At 45.6% G+C, this 18,395-nt stretch overlaps 1 protein-coding gene across 1 annotated transcript in view; it reads right to left on the reverse strand.

Annotated features, from left to right (window-relative positions):
• LOC112553610 (unconventional myosin-Ie-like) overlaps positions 1 to 18,395 on the reverse strand; it is a 30,618-nt gene that overhangs the window by 2,127 nt on the left and 10,096 nt on the right. The window contains exons 2-3 of the mRNA XM_025220951.1: positions 2,170 to 2,281; positions 182 to 247 (exon numbers count right to left, since the gene is read on the reverse strand). Of these exons, the coding sequence (XP_025076736.1) occupies positions 182 to 247; positions 2,170 to 2,281 (178 nt within the window). The remainder of the gene's footprint in view (positions 1 to 181; positions 248 to 2,169; positions 2,282 to 18,395) is intronic.

Genomic DNA, 18,395 nt, shown 5'->3' on the forward strand with positions numbered 1-18,395 from the left:
TTGTGTTGCTGTATTACAGTGTGTGTATGTGTATATATATGAGTTTATGGTTTGGACACGGCACTGTGTTTTGATGCTCGTTGTATTACACTGTGTATATATATATGTGTATATTATGGTTGTGTATGCAGTATGTATGCTTATTTCGGCTACTGTCCACGTGACTGACTGCAGTGCGCACCTCCTGACTGTAGACTGGCACGGCCTTGAAGGGGTTAACGAACAGCAGCACATCGCCGATGTAGGTCTGGCGACAGGAAACATGTACTGTACACATCTACACACATTGTCACTCAGTCTAACACATTCACACACATTCACGCTTGGTCTAGCACAGTCACACATATTCTCACTCACATATTCACACTCAATCTCACTGATTTACACATATTCACATACATGTATCCTCAAAATATAACACATTCACACATATATTCAAACTGAATCTAACGCATTCACACATATTCTCACTCAGTCTAACACATTCACACACATTCTCATTCAATCTAACACATTCACACATATTCATACTCAATCTAACAATCACATACATATTGTCACTTCATCTAACATATTCACACTCAATCTAACACATATTCCAGCTCAGTCTAGCACATACACACACATTCACACACATTCACACACATTCACAAGCTCAGTGTATTTAGTGGTGTCCAGGTAGTTAAGTTCTGTGCTTTAGAGTTTGTTGACCAACATCTTTGTGTATTTGTCGGCCATGTTTCACTTCACCGTGTCTTTGCCAACCGTGCATGTGAACACGCGCCTACCTCACAACTGTTTATATATATGTGTGCTTGTGTCTGGGTGGCTGGCTGGCTGGCTGGCTGGCCAGGGAACTTTGCGATGCCCAAAGTGTCCCGCTGATGGCCGGCAGTCTGCTGCTCAACCTCAGTGACCTTCCCTTACCTCCCCACCCGCCACCCCCAGCAGTCACACACAGGGTGTCACACGTGTCTGTCACGCAATATTCATCCCACATTTTCATTCCCCATTTCTTTTCCTTTTCTATTTGGTTTTCTTGACAAGCTGTCTTTGCTGTGTAACAGCCGTTGGCTACGTTGTCGACTATGAGGCTTCCTGCGGTTCAGTGGAGACAAATCTTGCAGGCTGCCGGCTGCAGGTCGGCTGAGTTACGTCCCTGGACAAAGTGCCCGGAGCGACGGCAGCCACCGAGTCACTGGCCTCCACGTGGGAGCTGTTGCCGTCAACGGTTTCCTCTTCTTGAAAATCGCATCATGTGGCCGCCTGAGTTTGTGATGGCCGAGCCACTGAGGTCAGGGAGGAGCCTGACACGCGTGAGTAGTCTTCAGTGTGATTTACTACGTCGCTACGGCGCGCGCCACCTCGCCCATAATTTACTCGACAAGAAACTCGTTTTGATGACAAAGACCAAATACGCTCTTACAAGTACTCCTCACAGAAAACCATTTACAACCAAATATCTTGAAATAAATTTCTGCACAAATTTCGTAGAACAGATTCCAACGGAAATAAACACAAGTACATTGCTTGTTGACTTGTTTATCGCATAGATTGAGGTACATACGTGTGACAGACATGCAACACACGCGCGCGCACACATAGAAACAAGAAAAATAAAAGCGACGAGAGAAAAAACAAGATGAACACTCTGTCACTCAGTCTGTGCCTTCCTTCCTTCTGGGGTCTGTCTTAGATCTGGTGATCTGTCTTGGATCTGGTGAGTCTGTCTTAGATCTGGTGAGTCTGTCTGTGAGTCTGTCTTAGATCTGGTGAGTCTGTCTTAGAGTCTGTCTTAGATCTGGTGAGTGTCTTGGAGTCTGTCTTAGATTTGGTGAGTCTGTCTTAGATCTGGTGAGTCTGTCTTAGAGTCTGCCTTAGATGGCGTTGGTCTTGCTGTACAGCGTTATTTCCCCTGAATGTCGCTGTCACTACGAACAGCCGCAAGATGTCAGAGCTTCGCTGACCACGTGAAGGGTGATAACCAATAACAAGTGGCATAACACTTGATTGTGACTTACGGTGTCAAGTGTACACTCCATTATTACCAATGAGGATTCACGTGACACTGGTCGTTGGTGTATCACACACGCGTCACACAATCAAAGCTCACAGAATTCTCTCCCCTGATTGCAGTCCAACAGCCAATGAGCATCAAACAAAACTCACATAGCACTGGCCCTGGGCGTGACGTGTGCGCAGCGCGTCCACCACCGTCCGTTCATCCAAATACGGGAGACAACTGAGGTCGTCCTGTCTTGACTCCTTTGTATTATCGAGCCTGCAATACAAATGTTATTTGTATGTAGACATCTTACATTGCTACATTACTACATTATTACATATGCTACATTATTACATTGTATGTAGACATCTTACATTGCTACATTATTACATTATTACATTGTATGTAGACATCTTACATTGCTACAGTATTACATTATTACATTGTATGTAGACATCTTACATTACAGTATTACATTACTACATTATTACATTGTATGTAGACATCTTACATTGCTACATTATTACATTATTACATTGTATGTAGACATCTTACATTGCTACAGTATTACATTATTACATTGTATGTAGACATCTTACATTACTACATTACTACATTATTACATTACAGTTGCTACTTATTACATTGTATGTAGACATCTTACATTGCTACATTATTACATTATTACATTGTATGTAGACATCTTACATTGCTTCAGTATTACATTATTACATTGTATGTAGACATCTTACATTACTACATTACTACATTATTACATTATTACATATGCTACATTATTACATTGTATGTAGACATCTTACATTACTACATTACTACATTATTACATTGTATGTAGACATCTTACATTGCTACATTATTACATTATTACATTGTATGTAGACATCTTACATTGCTACATTATTACATTATTACATATGCTACATCATTACATTGTATGTAGACATCTTACATTGCTACAGTCTTAAACACTGCGGTATGGCTACTGTATCACACAAACACTACATCACACAAACTCTACTGTATCACACAAACACTACCACGTCACATGGCAGACTCCTACATCACATAAACACTACATCACATAAATACATCACACTGCACACTACTCATTTACCACACAGACCTCGGACACCAATGCACGTGTAACCTTCAACCATGAACTTGACCTTTGAGGTCATGAGGTGAGTTGGTGGCTGTGTTACAGTGTGTGTACAGTGTGTGTACAGCGTGTGTACAGTGTGTGTGTACAAGGAAGCCAATGGTGGAGACGATTGTCACCAAAAGTAACTTTGTACCCCGGTCAAGCTTCGTGTCCGGACTTGTCTCCCCTGAATGTCTATAGCAGAGTGATGTCAAGGGGAGATAACTTAGAGCAGCCAGTGGGCGCCCCCTGGTTGAGCCAGTCGGCATGGCCATGTTTATTGTGCAAAGTGCACATCAGCAGTACTGTTGAATGTCAGTGACTCCAGTAGGTGGACATCGCAGGCGTATGAACAGTGAACGTTGATGGCAATGAGTTGAGAGGCTGAGGTGTACTGCTTCGTTGACATTTCAAATAAAGGCAATGAGCTTTTTGTGTTAGCTGTGCGATTTGTCTCAGGTGTCCTTGCTCCCTAAAAACCAACTGTAGCTCCAATACCTACTTGCCGGGAGCCGGTAAGTGGAGCAAGCAACATAAAAAACACAATTTAAATCATTTGTGTGCGCAACACCAACCGCACAAACTACATTTTTGCCGCCGTAATTGGCTTTAAAACACGTGACACTTAATTAAATTCTCTAAAAACTCGTCCCCCATTTCTTGCTAAAGATGATTTATTCATATTTTATTAATCAAACAAGAGGAAGATATGTTAAAGAGAAAGGCGAGATGTGCTGCACGCCGACACTGAAAGTTTCAAAAAGTGCTTTTTGAGGGAAATACAACGACAGAGACAAGAACACTTTGATTGGCTGTCACTTTTATCAACTTTCAAAGCTGAAACCGCCATTTTAACTAGCACTGTGTAGACAGCAGAGAGAATGCAACATCAGCACGACTTCCACGATCCACCCGAGTACCCGTCTTTAGCTGCTGACGACTGTACAGCAAACAAAGGGACATTTCAACAGGTAGACCTGCTTTGACACAAATACACAAATGTGTCACAATTACTCAAAAGCAACATGTCACAACGTAAAGCAGCTGTTTGTCTTTTTCTTGCATCCAGCTTTCCTCTGATTTACAGAAATCTACCGTGACACGTGACGCGCACGTGAGCAACAAGACAGGAAGTGTTTTGTACAAAACTGACGACAGATCCTGTAAGTGCTCCCAGAATTCCTTCGTTCCCAAATGTTTCTTGTCAGCAGGTCTTTCTTTCTGTAGAGCTTGACACTGCGCACTCCCCGCACTGCGGCACTACTTGACACTGCGCACTCCCCCGCACTGCGGCACTACTTGACTGTGACAATGCACTCACTTTATTGTCACTTGAATCATGACCTGCGTAGTAATAACACATTGATACATAATGTTGGATACCTAGGTATGTGTATCACAAGGTGTAGACCAAGATGTAGACGCATGGAGATTCTGTGCTACGGGAGGAAAGCATCAGGTGTCAACTGCGCATGTGCACAACGTGTAGACAAGTAAGAAGGAGCAGCGCACTAGTATTTGTAGATAAATAGTGGACAGTTGGCAATAAACAGTGAACACTTGACGATAAACAGTTGACAATAAACAGTGAACACTTGAAGTAAATAGTGAATACTTGCCAATAAACAGTGAACACTTGAAGCAAACAGTGAACAGTTGACAATACACAGTGAACACTTGAAGCAAACAGTGAACAGTTGACAATACACAGTGAACACTTGACAATAAACCGTGAACAGTTCACAATAAACAGTTGACAATAAACAGTGAACACTTGGCAATAAACAGTTGACAATAAACAGTTGACAATAAACAGTGAACACCTGACAATAAATAGTGAACAAAGCAAGTTCCAGCTGTTAAAAGCAATGGCGTAGTTAATTAACTTCGGTAGTGACCTCAGCAATTATACAACCTCTGTAACAAACAGCATCATGAAACTGGTGTATGGGTCAACACAGTGACGTCAATTGTTTACTAAACATGGACGGCTATTTAAATGGCGAACTGACATGCGCATAGCAAGCAGGCAATGAGACAAGTTGTCTAATGACCACAGCAGTTGTGTTCACGTGACCGACATACGGGGCACTGCTCCTGGTCCTCGTCCTGTCGGTGTCTCTGGAGTTTGGTTAGGTAAGGGTAAGAGGTAGGTAAGGGTAAGGGTAAGAGGTAGGAAAGGGTAAGGGTAATAGGTAGGTCAGGGTAAGAGGTAAGTAAGGGTAAGAGGTAGGTAAGGGTAAGAGGTAAGCAAGGGTTAGGTAAGAGGTAGGTAAGGGTAAGAGGTAGGAAAGGTAAGGGTAAGAGGTATGTAAGGGTAAGAGTAAGTAGGGTTAGGGTTAGAGTAGGAAAGGGTAAGGTAAGAGGTAGGTAAGTAAGAGGTAGGAAAGGGTAAGGGTAAGAGGTAGGTCAGGGTAAGAGGTAAGGGTAAGAGGTAGGTAAGGGTAAGAGGTAAGCAAGGGTTAGGGTAAGAGGTAGGTAAGGGTAAGAGGTAGGAAAGGGTAAGGGTAAGAGGTAGGTAAGGGTAAGAGGTAAGTAAGGGTTAGGGTTAGAGGTAGGAAAGGGTAAGGGTAAGAGGTAGGTAAGGGTAAGAGGTAGGAAAGGGTAAGGGTAAGAGGTAGGTAGGGGTAAGAGGTAGGAAAGGGTAAGGGTAAGAGGTAGGTAAGGGTAGGGGTAGGGGTAGGGGCTCACTGACTTTGTTCCTGTTCAGTGTCGACTGTGCTGATGTACCCGCCGTCTCTCGGGTGGTCTCTACGACTTCGCGGATTGTTTCCTTCTGTCTCACGCCGCCATACACGCCGCCTGCCTCCGGTGTTGTGGTTTATTTCGCAGGATTAGTTTTGTCCACTTGCCTGCAGCTGTTCACACTAGTGCTCTAAGAACCATTTCTCCTCGCTGCCTTAGATTCCTGATCGACCCTTTGGTGTCCTTGTCTACACACGTGTCTATACACGTGTCTACAGGTCTGTCTACACACGTATCTACAAGTCTGTCTACCCACGGTCTACAAGTCTGTCTACAGGTCTGTCTACACACGTGTCTACAAGTCTGTCTACCCACGTGTCTACAAGTCTGTCTACACACGTGTCTACAAGCCTGTCTACACACGTGTCTACAAGTCTGTCTACCCACGTGTCTACAAGTCTGTCTACACACGTGTCTACAGGCCTGTCTACCCACGTGTCTACAAGTCTGTCTACACACGTGTCTACAGGTCTGTCTACAAGTCTTCTCCTGCACCACTCACTGTCTAGTGTCTGTGTTGACGTCACCACCGTGACAGCCATCTTGTGTGTTTCTTCCTGTCAACGTTGTGGTGGTTGTCGTTAGATGATTCTGACCTTATTTTAGGATTTGATTTTCTCAGCTGTGTCGTCATCGCTAATAACTCTTCTCTTCCAAACTTGACGACCTCGTGCGTCTGTGCACATCATTCTTAGTATTGTGTGTGTGTGCGTGTGTGAGTGTGTGTGAGTGTGTGTGTGAGTGTGTGTGTGAGTGTGTGTCTATGTGTGTGCCTGTGTGTATGTCATCATCCACTGACATCACACCAGTACCGACACCCACGATACACAAGCTGTCATAACACGTGTAGTGTCAACTACGTGTAAGACTCAGAAGACAGATGTGTGTATGTGTGTGTGTATGTGTGTGTGTGTGTGTGTATGTGTGTGTGTGTGTGTGTGTCCCTGTGTGTATGTGTGTGTGTGTCCCTGTGTGTATGTATGTCTGTGTGTATGTGTGTGTATATGTGTGTATGAGTGTATGTGTGTGTATGTCTATGTGTATGTCTATGTGTAGATGAACATTTCATCACACAGCTCGCCATGTTGGCAGCACGAAGACAGTCATGTCGGTAGAGCCCGCAGCGGCTGGACTGTCGGCGAACGAGCGCCATCTCGTGTTAGTGTCCCTGTGGTGACGTGGCTGAGCTAGCGGTGACGTGGCTGAACTAACGGTGACGTGGCTGAGCTAGCGGTGACGTGTCCCTCCCTCTTGCAGCGCTGAGCTAAACTACCGGAGGCCAAACTCCTGGTGCAGAGCTAAGACACCGGTAACACTAGCAGCGCCCTCTCCGTCCCTCCATCATAACTGCGCATGTCCTTCCACTTCCGTCTCGGCCAATCAGCGGCACTTGGCGGGGCGAGAAGAAAGCCGGCGGGAGGAGTAGGGGGAGGTCTGGTGCTCTGGCTGCCATTTAATCACGAGTTCTCTCGGTTTCCAGCCCTGGGAGAAGTGCAGACAATGACAGCTAGATGGCGCTGAAAAGCTAGAAAATGGCGGAGAAATTTCCTCCAAACTTCTGTGACACGGTTTTGTTTTGACCTGCGATGTTTTTTTCTTGACAGACTTTTATTAGAATGCCATCTCTGTGTCCGCCATTGTCTGCTACTGTACGTTGGCCGCTTCTGTTCATAAAAATGGCGATTTCGCAATAAATGATTATGTAATGACTGTAGTCAGTTTGCAATGCTACTTTCAGCGTGGCTTGTTACTGAGCTGTCTGAGTAGGAAGCCATCAACGTCCTCAGACCCCTCCACATCCTCCACATCGTCAGCAAGTGTAGCACCGAGGGTAAAGTCTTGTCGCCACGAGCTACGACAGTCAGCTCCGGTCGTTAAGTGCCTTTCCCCACTTGTCTCCTCCCTTCTCACCTCTTCCTCTCACTTTCTGGCCAACAAGTGCATTCCGTCCTGTCAAGTGACTTCCACACTTGTTGCGGTAAATGAGCAGACACGAAGATTGAAAATAAGTGTTTGAAACTTCACTTTGCGATGTCGAGGATCTTCAGCAGAGAGCGAAACACGGCAGTCAAGTGTCATGTCACACTGCCACTGATGACATCCAGAAACTGCTGTCTCCTAGTCTTGGTAGTAAACGTGGCATCACGTAGCGTCACACCAACAAAGTGTAACGTGATAAATGTCACAGCAAAGCTTCAACACGTCACGTGACCCGTCCTACAATGTCCACGTAGATCATAAGGACAAATATATGAAGTCAACGTCGACTGAAGGACTAGTGAAGGTACGAATGGCGACTAAACGTCAGGTAGACAGCAAGTAACACTGTACACAGCACTAAATATAACGTCAGGTAGACAGCAAGTAACACTGTACACAGCAGTAAATATAACGTCAGGTAGACAGCAAGTAACACTTGTAAACAACACTAAATATAACGACAGGTAGACAAAAAGTAACACTGTACACAAAAACACTAAATATAACGTCAGGTAGACAGCAAGTAACACTGTACACAACACTAAATATAACGTCAGGTAGACAACAAGTAACACTTGTCAAAATGTAACTATCGCAAGCATTTCAATCGTTACAGTTACGTGCAGCGACACCTGGTGGCTGTTCTGTCCATGTACGTAGCACCGTTGGCCACTGATGGCGTCTTGTCTTCACACGACACTGGACACAAGCGCAAACGTCACTCTGAGTGTAACAGTCACAACTTGTCTGCGTGCTTGTCGCACCCTGACTACGTCTTTGGACACCACCTCCAGAGGGCAGCGTGGCTATAGAGTGATGCCCCTTTGCAGCCTCTGGTGGACGTATTCTAGAGAAGTTACGTGCAATGTACGTGATGTTACAGGTGGACGTTTTCTACAGTAGTTACGTGCAGTGTGCGTGATGTTACACGTGGACGCATTCTAGAGTAGTTACGTGCAGTGTACGTGATGTTACACGTGGACGTATTCTAGAGTAGTTACGTGCAGTGTGCGTGATATTACACGTGGAAGTATTCTAGAGTAGTTACGTGCAGTGTGCGTGATGTTACAGGTGGACGTATTCTACAGTAGTTACGTGCAGTGTATGTGATGTTACACGTGGACGTATTCTACAGTAGTTACGTGCAGTGTACGTGATGTTACACGTGGACGTATTCTACAGTAGTTACGTGCAGTGTATGTGATGTTACACGTGGACGTATTCTACAGTAGTTACGTGCAGTGTGCGTGCCTGCTGAATTTTTCTCGCCTTGTGTCTACATGCTACCATCTTGCTGCTGTTGCGTGTGCGCGTGTGTTGGTTCCTGTGGATGTTCGTGACAAGTGATCGTGCAACGTGCGAGAGAAAATCACAAGGTTCTCTCTCAACTGCAAAGAAAAGAGACATTACGTGTCACCAAAGTAAACATACAAACACAAAACTTCCGGTGTTCATTAGTGAAAATAAGTAAGAAAAAGTGGAAGTCAACTACTTGTCGTAGTTGCTACGATGATGTTATGTTCTATTTGCAGCTGTTGCCTCGCCTGCTATGATTGCATGGAGGAGTGTCTCTGTCCAAAACATCTTGCACAGCATGTGCGTGCAGTTGCCAACGACTAGAACATTCTTGCAGCTCTGGCACTGTCGCCATAAACTGCCGCTAGAGCGCTCTGTAATGCACCTGGTCTATATTTGGAAACCATAGAAACTTGTAAACAATGTCTTGGCCAACTTGCTCACACAAAACCTCAACTACAGCGCGCGTGTTAAATAAGAAAATATTTTGTAAAAATTCTGTAATGTCTTCGCTGTCTTTCAGCTATTCTTTCAAGTTCCTCACTTGTGATGTAACCTAACCCTGACTGCCTTCCTTCTCTCTCTCTGGTAAAGTCACAGAACTCCGTCACTCTCTCTCTCTCTCTTCCATGTATCCCTCTTCTCTTCTTCCCTCTCTCTCTCTCTCATTCGTCTCTTTCTCTCTCAGTCCCTCTGCCCCTCCGCCAGTTGCTGTTTGAAAGCGAGGCTAATGTCTTCATGAGCTTCTGGTGCTCAAGGCAAGTAATAAGCTCGTCCCTCCTGAAGGATTGCCTCCCGTTTTTGTGGTTTAATTGCTTCTATTGACGTAACCAGAGAAGATCGCAACTCGCCCTTGAAGAAACTAAGTCGGAAGCGGATTCCGTAGCGCCCTCTTTACGACCACTAATCTGCCAGCAATTCAGCCACGTGTAATTGCACTCGACAATGGCGGCCACGTGCCGGCAGTTTTTATGTGCAGCGAGTCACAGGTGGTCACGTGGCCACACCACTTACGCCACAGTGTTTCACATCAGGATCTTCCTTCAATTAATTGCTTGAGCAGGTAGGACATTGTAAGGCAGGTGAGTAGCTGTTGACCACGGTTGATTACATTCGCTGGTGTATCAACGCATGAAATTTTGCTGAGTGGTCAACCGAGTCCACTCTCGTCCTCAAGGCGGCCATCGTGCCTTTCTGCTTGTAAACAGACTGTGGATGCAGTGACATGCGTTCACTGACACATCTGAGCTTGACAATGCACGATGACACATGTGAGCTTGACAATGCACGATGACACATGTGAGCTTGACAATGCACGATGACACATCTGACCTGTCTGTAAGCATTCAGCTTGTGACAGACACTGTCAGTCTAGGACTGAATGCCACCATCATGACCTAAGGTGACGAACAGTCAGCAATACTCGTGCTCTCTCGCTGACCGACAGCAATGCTGACTCTCTGTCTCTCTCTCTCTGTCTCTCACAGACACCAAGGGCTGAGATGGCCGCGTGCTGTCGGCGCCGATCAATATGGAGAATGTCTGACAGTAAAACTGTCTCCACACATACACACCTCACACCTTTCCTCTCCTTGAAATACCAACGCCGCCCTCCCTGGCTTCACCTTCTGGTCTGAGCCCACAGGGATGTCGGGATTGCAGGCATCCGTTACAGGTCGTTACTTCCTAGTAGCTATCACTTCTAGTAGCTATCACTTCTAGTCGCTATCACTTCTAGTAGCTATCACTTTCTAGCAGCTATCACTTCTAGTAGCTGTTACCTCCAGCCATTATATTTCCTAAAAGCTATCACTTCTAGTAGCTATCACTTCATAAAAGCTATCACTTCTAGTAGCTATCACTCCCTAGGAGCTATTATTTCCTAGCAGCTATCAGTTCCAGCTATTACTTTCTCTTCTGTTTCTTAAACTGTACTCTTATAGTGCGATAGAAGCAGTCAAACAAGACAAGACTGACGGAACAACATGACAAGTAGTGTCATCTAAACAAACACACTGTCACACTCTCAGGTATGTCTTCTAAACATACTGTCACACTCTCAGGTATGTCATCTAAACAAACACTGTCACACTCTCAGGTAGTGTCATGTAAACAAACACACTGTCAAACTCTCAGGTATGTCATCTAAACAAACACACTGTCACACTCTCAGGTATGTCATCTAAACAAACACACTGTCACACTCTCAGGTAGTGTCATCTAAACAAACACCATCACAGGTATGTCATCTAAACAAACACTGTCACACTCTCAGGTAGTGTCATCTAAACAAACATATTGTCACACTCTCATGTAGTGTCATCTAAACAAACATACTGTCACACTCTCAGGTAGTGTCATCTTCATCACAAGTATGTCATCTAAACAAACACTGTCAACTCTCAGGTAGTGTCATCTAAAACAAACATATTGTCACACTCTCATGTAGTGTCATCTAAACAAACATAAACTGTCACACTCTCAGGTATGTCATCTGTCACACCTCATAATCTAACAAACACTGTCACACTCTCAGTATGTTCATCTAAACAAACATACTGTCACACACTCTCAGGTAGTGTCATCTAAACAAACACTGTCACACTCTCAGGTAGTGTCATCTAAACAAACATATTGTCACACTCTCATGTAGTGTCATCTAAACAAACATACTGTCACACTCTCAGGTAGTGTCATCTAAACAAACACTGTCACACTCTCAGGTATGTCATCTAAACAAACACTGTCACACTCTCATGTAGTGTCATCTAAACAAACATACTGTCACACTCTCAGGTAGTGTCATCTAAACAAACACTGTCACACTCTCAGGTATGTCATCTAAACAAACACTGTCACACTCTCAGGTAGTGTCATCTAAACAAACACTGTTACACTCTCAGGTAGTGTCATCTAAACAAACATGTCACCTCTCAGGTAGGTCATCTAAACAAACACACTGTCTCTCAGTAGTTGTCATCTAAACAAAACACTGTCACACTCTCAGGTAGTGTCATCTAAACAAACACTGTCACACTCTCAGGTATGTCATCTAAACAAACATACTGTCACACTCTCAGGTAGTGTCATCTAAACAAACAATGTCACACTCTCAGGTATGTCATCTAAACAAACACTGTCACACTCTCAGGTAGTGTCATCTAAACAAACACTGTTACACTCTCAGGTAGTGTCATCTAAACAAACAATGTCACACTCTCAGGTAGTGTCATCTAAACAAACACACTGTCACATCAATCTCACTGTTACACTCTCAGTATGTCATCTAAACAACAACTGTCACATCAGTATGTCATCTAAACAAACACACTGTTACACTCTCAGGTAGTGTCATCTAAACAAACACACTGTCACACTCTCAGTTAGTGTCATCTAAACAAACACACTGTCACACTCTCAGGTAGTGTCATCTTAACAAACACTGTCACACTCTCAGGTATGTCATCTAAACAAACATATTGTCACACTCTCAGGTAGTGTCATCTAAACAAACGCCATCTCAGGTATGTCATCTAAACAAACATATTGTCACACTCTCAGGTAGTGTCATCTAAACAAACGCCATCACAGGTATGTCATCTAAACAAACACTGTCACACACTGTGCCGTGCACGCACCGGTTCAAACCGACACAACGAACAGAGGTCAAAGACCAATAATAAACTTTGTCGACTGTTGGAATAATTCTTAAAACTGTTTGTGTCTCCCACACTGCAGGCAGAGAGGGTTGGCCATGGAGCCGTGTGCAAACAGGTCGCCCACAGCCAAAATAACATCAAAGGGAGGGCAGCGACAGCTAGAGTCACTTGTAATACCACATCCGGTCTGACCTTGTCAACAGCCAACGGGGCAACCATGGCACCAGGGACTTGCCAAACAAAACTGTTTCTGCTTTCCAGGCAACAGGCATGCGAGGTCTGAAATAATCAACTTTCCTCTTGGCGAGAGTGGAAATCTGTTTTGTTTGTACCAACAGGTACCAACAGGGACTCTCTGGAGGCAGACCCCGACCCCACGTTGACAAGCTTGTGACATGGCAAATAGTCCCGGCAAATGATGGGGTCAGGCCAGCCACACCCTGGTCCTGACAGCAGACTACACAGTCCGCCCAGCTCCCTGCAAAACTGAAAAAAAGTGTGGAACAAAGAGTGTGACCCTGTCGCTGGACAGAGACTGACCCTGTCGGACACCCTTTACAATACATGGTCTGACAGGTCTGAGCTGATTGTCTGTGGCTGTACATGGCGGCTGTGGTGTAACTAATGTTCGGACATCCACAGGCCATCAGCCCAACATACAGACATTGTTTCACGGCTCGGCAGTGGGTGGCAGTGGGTACAGCAGTGGGTGAACCAGTGGGGGGACCAGTGGGTGGACCAGCGGCTGAAGTGCTGTCACCGCCAACGTGACAATCGAGTGCTGGGGCTTCGTCAAGCAGAAAGTTGATGATGGCAGACGATGGCTGGTGTCAGATGTTACAGCCGCTGCTGGCAGCCATAACAGAGTGTGTAAAGCTATGATATGTACGTGTGTGAGTGTGTGTGTGAGTGTGTGAGTGTGTGTGTGGGTGTGTGGGCGATTGTGTTTTTATTTTACATGAGTACAATAAAGTGAATACAATGGTGAAGAAAGCTGAGCACTCTAAATCTACTGATACCAACACAAGCTTTATAGCAGCATTAGAACCAGTTTACACAGTTGTTGTTGTTGTTGTTGTTGTTGTTGTTGTTGTTGTTGTTTGTGATGGCGGACATCACTGTCGAGCTCACGCCCGTGACATGAGCTTCAAAACCCAATTAGCAAGTGATAGTTGATATTTTTCTGAGTGTTCCGACAAACCATTAGAGCAGTGCACGACTGCTGCAAGGCGGTGGTTTGCAGTGTTTATTTGGTGCTAAAGGTGTTTATCAGGATGACACAGCCACAGTTTCTGCCCCTGGTCCTTAGCCAATCAGTTCGTCTGCAAGCAGCTTCTCCGCGATAGTTCTTGTGGATTGTGCATTCCTCTAGCATCAGTTCGCTGAGTTCATCTCTTGTGTTTGATGTCACGACTTCTGTTGTATTTTAATGTATTTTAAACTGAAGTTTAAGTGCTGCCATGTGTGTTGTATTTTAATGTATTTTAAACTGGTTTTAGTGCTGCCATGTCTGTTGTAATTTAATGTATTTTATACTGAAGTTTTAATGCTGCCATGTCTGTTGTATTTTAAACTGAAGTTTTAGTGCTGCCATGTCTGTTGTATTTTAATTATTTTAAACTGAAGTTTTAATGCTGCCATGTCTGTTGTATTTTAATTATTTTATACTGAAGTTTTAGTGTTGCCATGTCTGTTGTATTTTAATGTATTTTAAACTGGTTTTAATGCTGCCATGGAGTCGTCAGTGTCTTACTACTGACAGTGTCAATAGGACCAAACAGAAGTGTCATCTCATTGAATGTGATTAACTTCTAGATCTTCAGACTATAGTCCCTGTGTCTGGTGTTTGATATTTGTTTGTATTCGTTGACTTCAGCCTGATACTCTCCATGATGTGGTATTCCTAGTCCTTGCACTTTGTGAATCGTGTGAATGGTGTACATTCTAGGAGCTGTCCGTACCCCGAAATACCCGTATGTCTGCCTTCTTATGCTTCTTTCTTCTCCACTTCACACATTCTTTTTACAGTCACGTGACACAGCTAGGCACCTAGCAGTCACTTCAGTGGCTCGTGGAAGAACGGCTTTTGCTGTCGTCTGCTTAAACCTCCGAGGTTCTTACGTTCCAGCTCCCAGGACAGAGGGCGCTCCATCAGGTCCTCACAATCTTGCCCACAACAGCTCCAACACTACCCTCCCCCACCAGACCTTCTCCTCCCCTTGCAGACTGTATTATCTGTAGAGGACCCTCCCCCACACTTCCTCCCCCTAGACACACTCTCATACAGACTGTCACCTTCTCTCACCTCCCCCTACCAACACCTTACAGTCTGTCACGACTACACTCACTCATCAGTAAACACACTCTTTACAGTCTGTCACCCCTACACACATACAGTCTGTCACCCCCTTACACTCACTCATCAGTCCCCCTCTCACTCCCCTACACACACTCTTACAGTCTGTCACCCCTACACACACTTACAGTCTGTCACCCCTACACTCACTCTTACAGTCTGTCACCCCTACACACACTCTTACAGTCTGTCACCCCTACACTCACTCATACAGTCCCCCTCTCACCTCCCTACAACACCTCTTACAGTCTGTCACCCCTACACTCACTCATACAGTGCCCCCTCTCACCTCCCCTACACACACTACAGACTGTCCCCTCTCACCTCCCCTACACACACTCTTACAGACTGTCACCCCTACACTCACTCATACAGTCCCCCTCTCACCTCCCCTACACACACTACAGACTGTCCCCCCTCTCACTCCCCTACACACACTCTTAAGACTGTCACCCCTACACTCACTCATACAGTGCCCCCTCTCACCTCCCCCTACACACACTACAGACTGTCCCCCTCTCACCTCCCCCACACACACTCTTACAGACTGTCACCCCCTACACTCACTCATACAGTCCCCCCTCTCACCTCCCCTACACACACTACAGACTGTCAATCTCGCTGAAGGCGGTGATGGCGCCTGTAGGCAGACTGAAGTGTTTTATTGCTGATCACAAACCGATACTTTTGTCCCTAGCCTTCGGCTTTGACAATTTTTGCAAAAATTCAATTAACACTAGAAGATTTGATTTATTTTTTTAACTTTCTCAGCATCCTCTTTCTCTGATTTGTTCGTCTTCCCTCCCTTGAAACAAAGCAAACAGCCAGAGTTTGTGTTCCCACAGGTAGTAGCTGTTGTAGTGATCGTAGTCTTTGTAGTCTTTGTAGTCTTTGTAGTCTCCGTCGTAGCCTCCATGGCTTGACTTTGCCTCTCAAAGTTTGCAGACTGAGCTCGTTGTACAGAGCTGCTGAAGACAGAACGAGATACCCAGATACCCGTATGTAGATAGTGGCAGAGGCTCCACGACCACCTGTGGCAGTGTCTCCATGGTGTGGGCACCTGATGGACTCTGTGATGGGAGCTTGACCTCACTGTTCATCAGTCTCTGACCAGCAGCACGGCAGATGACTGTTGGACTAGTATCCGCCATATTGATGACCTGTGTCATCAGCACTGACATTTGCCATGTCTTCATTACCAGATCATTGATCTTGTCTGCTTATGGCCACAGCTGCGGATGTTGGCTCAAGGACCGGTCAGCCATTGCAAAGTTTTTCTCAAAACACTTCTGCTTATTGATTCCGAATGGTAACAAATGTCACAACTCCGTCTGCCTGTAGTGGGCGGCCATCACCAAGCTTCGTACCCAAGGCGATGTGAGTGTCTGGTAGTAAGTCGCCACTTTGTCTCCTGGTGTCGTCTCCGTCCGGCCGGTAATCACGTGACGCCCCCTACCCCTACCCCTACCCCTACCCCTGCTATGTATGACAGTAAGATCCCCCCCCTCCCTTGCCGCCAGTTTGGCAGCCATCTTGCCAGAAAACATGTGCAGAGAAATGCTTGACATGTTGCGCCATCTGAACAAGTAGAGTGGCCCATCCTCACCACTCCTGGTGACGTCACTGTCTGAGGTCTGCGATAAGCGGAGCGATGTCAGAGGGCGTGCAGGTAGTGACATATGACAGCTGATAGCACTGCCTTCAACAGGACTGTCATTCTTTAATTCCTTTACTTTCCTTCTCATTCCTTCTCGCGTCCTCAGCTACTCAAGCTGCAGGTTCGCCTCCAGCCCCAGGCCAGTTAAATCTTTTTTTTGCTTTTGGGGTTTGGCGGGTGCACGCACTTGAGAGTACTGTGACAGTGCAGCTTTGTGCCAGCCACGACAGTGTGACCTGACACTGATGTGAATCCTTGCCCTTTGTGGCAGGACACTGATTGGCTGGCACCGCAGTCTCACGTCGTCTCGGCCTCAGTCCGGCATCTTGATGACGACTCTGTCAGTATTCCTCACATCCTCAACACCACGTCAAACTATCACACGTCATGCTGTAAACATTGCATGTCATGCTGTAAACACCACGTGTCATGCTGTAAACACCGCGTGTCATGCTGTAAACACCACGTGTCATGCTGTAAACACTGCGTGTCATGCTGTAAACACCGCGTGTCATGCTGTAAACACCACGTGTCATGCTGTAAACACCACGTGTCATGCTGTAAACACCACGTGTCATGCTGTAAACACCACGTGTCATGCTGTAAACACCACGTGTCATGCTGTAAACACCGCGTGTCATGCTGTAAACACCGCGCGTCATGCTGTAAACACCACGTGTCATGCTGTAAACACACGTGTCATGCTGTAAACACCCCGCGTGTCATGCTGTAAAACACACGTGTCATGCTGTAAACACCACGTGTCATGCTGTCACGTGTCATGCTGTGAACACCACGTGTCATGCCGTAAACACCACGTGTCATGCTGTAAACACCGCGTGTCATGCTGTAAACACCAAGTAGTCTAAGATTGCTTGCTATGTCTTCTTCCTTTGATTTTGTTCTTTTCTTCCAATTGTCTTTCTTCCTTTCTCTCTTTGTTGGAGGCATTATTCAAGAATAGTGACTGCACTTGTGACATCGCATGTGGTTATTGTAATTTCGCTAATAAAGCCAACTGCGTCCAACCCTCCAGTGGCTGTTTAGTGATAGCCACAATATGAACAAGCAGTGTGGCCTCAATCATTCAGGACCAAAGGTAGTTACTGCCGGCTGCCGCTCGGGGGAAGTGTTGTGGCACCAGACATGCCAGCTAAGCACCGCCTGCAAGACTTGCAGCTTGACGGGGGACAGCTAATGGTGGTGGAGTTGTTCACTTTGTCAAAGTCAGCCCTGTTTAACCCGACTGTGAGCAGAACATATGGCCGGCGATCACATTACTTTGGGCAAGTTAATGAAAATTTGGTCTTAAACGTCCAGCAAGCACGTGGGCGGGGCCAGGGTCTGAAAATATCTCAGTTATAACTGCGATAAACACTCCCGGCACTTACTGAGCTAAAGACCCTCGCAGGGCGGGGCGGGAAAGTGCTGGGGGGAAGGAGGCGGCAAGATATTTTGGAAGCTGAACGCCATAATGGATGTGGTCTGGTTGACCCGGAAACCTAACTGTCTATACATCATGGCTTCACAGCAAG

This window comes from Pomacea canaliculata, linkage group LG13 (assembly GCF_003073045.1).
Source record: "Pomacea canaliculata isolate SZHN2017 linkage group LG13, ASM307304v1, whole genome shotgun sequence".
NCBI lineage: Eukaryota > Metazoa > Mollusca > Gastropoda > Architaenioglossa > Ampullariidae > Pomacea > Pomacea canaliculata.